Source organism: Oncorhynchus gorbuscha, linkage group LG20, assembly GCF_021184085.1.
Source record: "Oncorhynchus gorbuscha isolate QuinsamMale2020 ecotype Even-year linkage group LG20, OgorEven_v1.0, whole genome shotgun sequence".
Taxonomy (NCBI): domain Eukaryota; kingdom Metazoa; phylum Chordata; class Actinopteri; order Salmoniformes; family Salmonidae; genus Oncorhynchus; species Oncorhynchus gorbuscha.
Genome location: NC_060192.1, coordinates 33399778 through 33405120, shown reverse-complemented (window position 1 = coordinate 33405120; position 5343 = coordinate 33399778). Strand labels below are relative to the sequence as shown.

Here is a 5343-nt window from a genome sequence, read left to right as displayed (position 1 = left end):
GAGGGTTTTCTCCTGCTCATTAATATATACACCCTTTAGTCAATGAGAGTTACTGTGTTTACTGTGTTCATGTACAAACCCATCCAGACACCAGAGGGAGCTCAAACCTGCATTGTCATCCTAATTTGGCAAAACAGAGCTTGTGTTTGTTACATTGGGTTTAGTAGGCTTGGAGCATGTAGGTCGACAGTACATTTGATCCTCACCTCATGGTAGAGACTTGTTCAGGGTAAACAGGAAAACATCTGTATTTTAATAAACAAAACCCAGACGTCACATGTCCATGATCTGGTGAAACTCACATTTGAATCCTTCACGAACATCACAAGGTGCATCCCAAATTGCAACCTATTCCCTATGAGCCCTGGTCAAAAGTAGTGCACTGTATAGGCAATAGGGTGCCATTTAGAACACCACATTTTATCGCTCCCTAACACAATGCAAACCATTGGTGTGAGCTCAACTCACTCTCTGTCAAACTGGTTTAACCCGGCTGGGGCTTTCCATAGCGTAGCTGGTCACATACTAATTCATATTGAACTAATTCTGAGTTTTGTCACGTAAAAGAGCTACATAAAAAGGAAATGGTATTTTTAAATGTGTCAAAATGATGCTACGAAAACAAACTGCAGAACCAAGAAGCTTCATATAAACACTAATCAATAGTCTTACTCTATATGTCTGGTCATTGTTAAAGGGACTGAAAACATATTCACATCAAGGGAAGTAGACTTTTCTTTACATACATTATTACAGTAACAACACATGGAACAGCTTTTACATGTCATAAACAAACCCAGCTAATAAAGAGAAAACCTTTCAGTGCCAGTTATATCCTTCAGCAGATATTCACATGTCTAATATCACTTTTTACACACAAAACAAATAAACAAGTAAACAAGGCATAGTTAATGTCCATATTTTCCATAAACCATGCTCTCTCTCTCTCTGTGTGTGTGTGTGTGTGTGTGTGTGTGTGTGTGTGTGTGTGTGTGTGTGTGTGTGTGTGTGTGTGTGTGTGTGTGTGTGTGGTCTCAGATATAGGTCTTAGTTGGGTTTAAGGATTCATCCTCGCTGGGTTGAGACTTTTCTGCCAAACTCTCCTGAGACTCCAGTCTTTTCAACTGAGACTTTGTAGATGGTGCCTTACTCCCCCCAGATCCCGGCATGTAGTCCTGCTCTACCATACCTAGCCCGTACTCCTCCCAGGGAGGCCTGGTTTTCACCACTCCCCAGGGCTGAGACTTGGCAGATGCTGCCTGGCTGCTGTGAGACCTGGTAAAGGCCATTTTGCCGTTGGCCTGGGACTTTGTGGACGGTCCCCTGCTGTGCTGGGAGGCTGCTGCCTGGCTGGAGGCAGCTCCGTTGGAAGAGCGAACCACCAGGTAGCGAACAGAGGGGCTCTTATCCTCATCGTGGGCCCTGAGGGGGCAGGAGGAGCTGATGAACAGCCCCCCTCCCAGGATGAGAAGGATGGATGCCCCCCAGCCGATGTATAGACACGCCCCGATCTCCCTCCGCTGGGCATCGGTGGCGGAGCTGTAGAACCCCTGCACCACCGCCCCAGCAGCCCACGAAGTGGGGATAAGGCACAGCACCCCCGTGGCGATCAACACCGCGCCCGCTGTCACGGCAACCCGTTCTTTGACCCCGCCACCTTGCTCGTCCAGAAACCGAGTGCACTTCCCCCCGACGAAGGCCAGTAGGAGCCCGGCGGTGCCCGTGGCGATGGCGAGGACGGTGAGCGCTCTGGCGGCTTGGAGGTCGGAGGACAGGGCCAGGAGGGAGTCGTATGGTTTACACTGCATCTGGCCCGTACTCTCGACCACGCAGCTCATCCAGATCCCCTCCCAGATGGTCTGAGACGTGATGATGGTGGCTCCAATGAAGGCCGTGACCCTCCACATGGGCAGGATGCAGGTCAGGATGACCCCCACCCAGCCCAGCAGGCTCAGGGCGCTGCCCAGCATCTGGATCCCCAGAGAGACCATGTTAGAGGGGGCAGAGGAGAGAACACACTGTCTCTCTAGCTGCTTGCTGGTTGTTGTCAGTCAGAGTCCTTAGAAAGTCTGACGTTCGCACGCCTCTGTCTTTCACAGTCCCTATCGACTCTATTGGCAATCCCTTTGGATTGTTCAGGGTCTGTGAGTCCTGAGCTGAAACACTCTTTAGTCACTTCCCGTTTCCTCCGGTCTTTCAGTCCTTTAATGGTTGGCAGTGTCTTTTTTTTCAGCTGACCCTTCTTCAGTTTCAGCCTCTTCTCTCCCTCCGCTAAGCTTCTTTTATGTATAGTGGATCACCAGAGATGACAGAGATCCCAGATTGCTGCCTTGCCCACCTGTTACAGGCCTATGTTCCTGCGTACAGTTCCTACCTGCCTACCTCTGGGTGTATCTGTGTCTCTATACCTGTTCTGCTACACCTGACTCTCTTTACCTCTCTCTCTCTACCTCTCTATTTTTTTCTATTTTCCTCCCTCCTCCTCTATCAGTCTTTCTGTCCTCTCTCCCTCCCTCCCTCCTCTCAAACTCTCTCTCTGTGAATGGTGGCGTCAGTATTGTCTTCGCTCTCCCCTGAGTATCCACCTGGGTGACAGTGAGCAGGTGTATATACCACACCTCCCTCGGGGGGGGGGGGGGGGGGGGGGATATATGCCTGTGACATCATCTTCTAGCCCAGCAGGGCCACGTTCAGTTGAAACACCTTCTCGAATGTTGCAGATAGAAATTCCATGAATAGAGCCGACGTTATTCAACATGTCAGAGAGGCATGTTTGTTCTACATAGCCAATTTCTATCTATCTAAAAGTTGCATCCTGCTGAAGGTTCTTCTCTGGGCAATTAGGGTGGGGCATGATGCAAAGCATTATGGGTCGTGGACATTGATGGACGTTTAACAAATGCTTTAAACTAAGATAGTACTTTATTCAGGCAATGTTCCTTAGTTGATGCCCTCATGAATATCTTACGCATCGGAACATTTCTTATTTTGGTTTGGGTTTAATTTGATACAACAATTATTACAATATGTGAGGGACAGACAGAATGTGTGTCAGTTGCGTGTGTGTATGTATGGTGTACATGTGTATGTGTGGTGTACATGTATGTGTGTTTGAAGGGACACATTGAGCAGAGTGTGACAGGCAGAGGAGGGATGTGACGGGGAGGAGGGATTAGTGTAACAGGATCGTCTGAAAGAAAAAGCTTTTTGTTCAAACAAAAAAACGTCATCTAGAAAAAACTGTTTGTAACCATACTCCCCCACTCCGAGACTTCAGAAACCCTTCCCTTTTCTTGTGGAGTTGTGAAGGAGGCTTTGTGTGGCCAAGGGGTGTTTCAGATTCCATGCTGTCAGTTATGAGATTAGAAAGGACCATGGGGACTGGTGCTGTGAATTACTATAATTTAAAGTGTTATGGTGCAAATAATCTGACTGCTGTTGATGGTGATTCAGACAGTATGTCTTGTTTTTAAAGCTGCACTGTGGAATGTTTTGGGTGACCTGACCAAATTCACATAGAAATGTGAGTTAAAGATATGTCATTCTCATTGAAAGTAAGTCTAAGAAGTGCTAAATAGATCTGTTTCTATGTGCGCTATTTCTATGCTTCCCTTAAGTTTACTTTTTGCATCTTTTACTTTCAGTTTTGCACACCAGCTTCAAACAGCTGAAAATAGAATGTTTAGATGGTACAACTATTCTCTACACTATGTGCTGCTTGTTTTGTCACATAACTGGAAATTGCACCTTTAAGTGTGTGTGTGTGTGTGTGTGTGCGCGCGTGCGTGTGCGCGTGCGCGCGTGTGCGTGTGTGCGTGTGTGTGGCGTGTGTGTGTGTGTGTGCGTGCGTGCGTGTGCGTGTGTGTGTGTGTGTGGCGTGCGTGCGTGCGTGTGTGTGTGTGTGCATGCGTGCTCTTATCTGGTAAATCTATGTTGTTGACACTGAAAACAGTATCCTGCTTGTTGCCAGTGCAAGGGACAGATGGAAATGCAGGCTGTGTAGAGTGTAATGTAAGGGGTGAGGGGCTGGTCCAACTCAAGGTGTCATAATAAAAAAATGCTCCACCCTTCCGCAAAGTAAAACATTATCACATGACCCTCCCCGTTTACTGTAAAATACATTGAACACAAAATAAAGTTAATGAGCACAAATGACAACGGTAGTGACCCTGTGTTTATAAACGTTGATATTGGCTTTGCCACTAAAGCATGCTTTTCAAATCAAACCAAATGTTATTTGTCACATACACATGTTTAGTAGATGTTATTGCCGGTGTGGTGAAATGCTTGTAGGACAAGAAGCAGAGCTGCCTATCTGTCGGCACCATCTTGACAGTTTCTTGCGTTTCTGTGCCAATACACCACACAACCAATAAACAAATGATACTGACTTTGAGCACTTCAATATGCCGGTGTGGTGAAATGCTTGTAGGACAAGAAGCAGAGCTGCCTATCTGTCAGCACCATCTTGACAGTTTCTTGCGTTTCTGTGCCAATACACCACACAACCAATAAACAAATGATACTGACTTTGAGCACTTCAATATCATGGTTTGGGTTTTCAACACCACAATAATAAACTGTCAATGTCGACAAACAGAAAATCCATCCCTCCCTTCTACAGGGATGGCCCCATTTTGGTCAACTGAGATTTATTTAGTCAAGCAGTCACACATATATATATTTTTTCATGGTACACAAGACACCAGTCTGATTAGCGCCTGTCTCAGTGGACTAATCCATTGCAGATGCTGTGGGGGTGGCACAGCCAGTTTAGATTTGACTTCACATAATCACATCAAGCTAAACATCATTGACAGGGATAAAAATGGGTCCTTTCCTAAATTGGCCAGGAATGATTTTTACTCAATTCTCTGTACTGGCCAATGATTATAACCAAGCATACATTGTGCCCCTGGCCTGAGATAATGGAAGTTCAATATGTAGCTAGATGTAGTAGGCTAATGTTAACTAGCTGGCTAATTGTTGCCCATGAAATGATGTTGAAAGGAAGTTGCCAGTGTTATGCGATGGAACGATCTAAATTTAAAAAGGGGCAACGATGAAATTGAACACCCTCCCCCTCATAGAATGAACACAAAATAATGTTTATGAGCACAAATATCAAATGCGACACTGTGTTTATAAAAGTTGATATTGACTTTGCCACTTCAGCCTACTTTTGTGGCACAATCGATGCCACGCAGGTCTACGGGCCAGAAGGATGAGGGTTTGCCGACCACCACAGACGAGCTGACTCTTCCTGCCTCTTTCATTACACTACGATCAATTAGCCAGGTAGCCGAGGACAACTAAAACTCAAAGTGTGTACTGTATGACAGA

At 46.1% G+C, this 5343-nt stretch overlaps 1 protein-coding gene across 1 annotated transcript in view; it reads right to left on the bottom strand.

Annotated features, from left to right (window-relative positions):
• Positions 1-232: 232 nt before the first annotated feature.
• The window catches only part of LOC124006896, a 17766-nt gene continuing 12655 nt past the window's right edge, over positions 233-5343 (bottom strand). The window contains exon 2 of the mRNA XM_046317084.1: positions 233-2037. Coding sequence (XP_046173040.1) covers positions 1035-2037 — 1003 coding nt within the window. The 3' untranslated portion in view covers positions 233-1034. The remainder of the gene's footprint in view (positions 2038-5343) is intronic.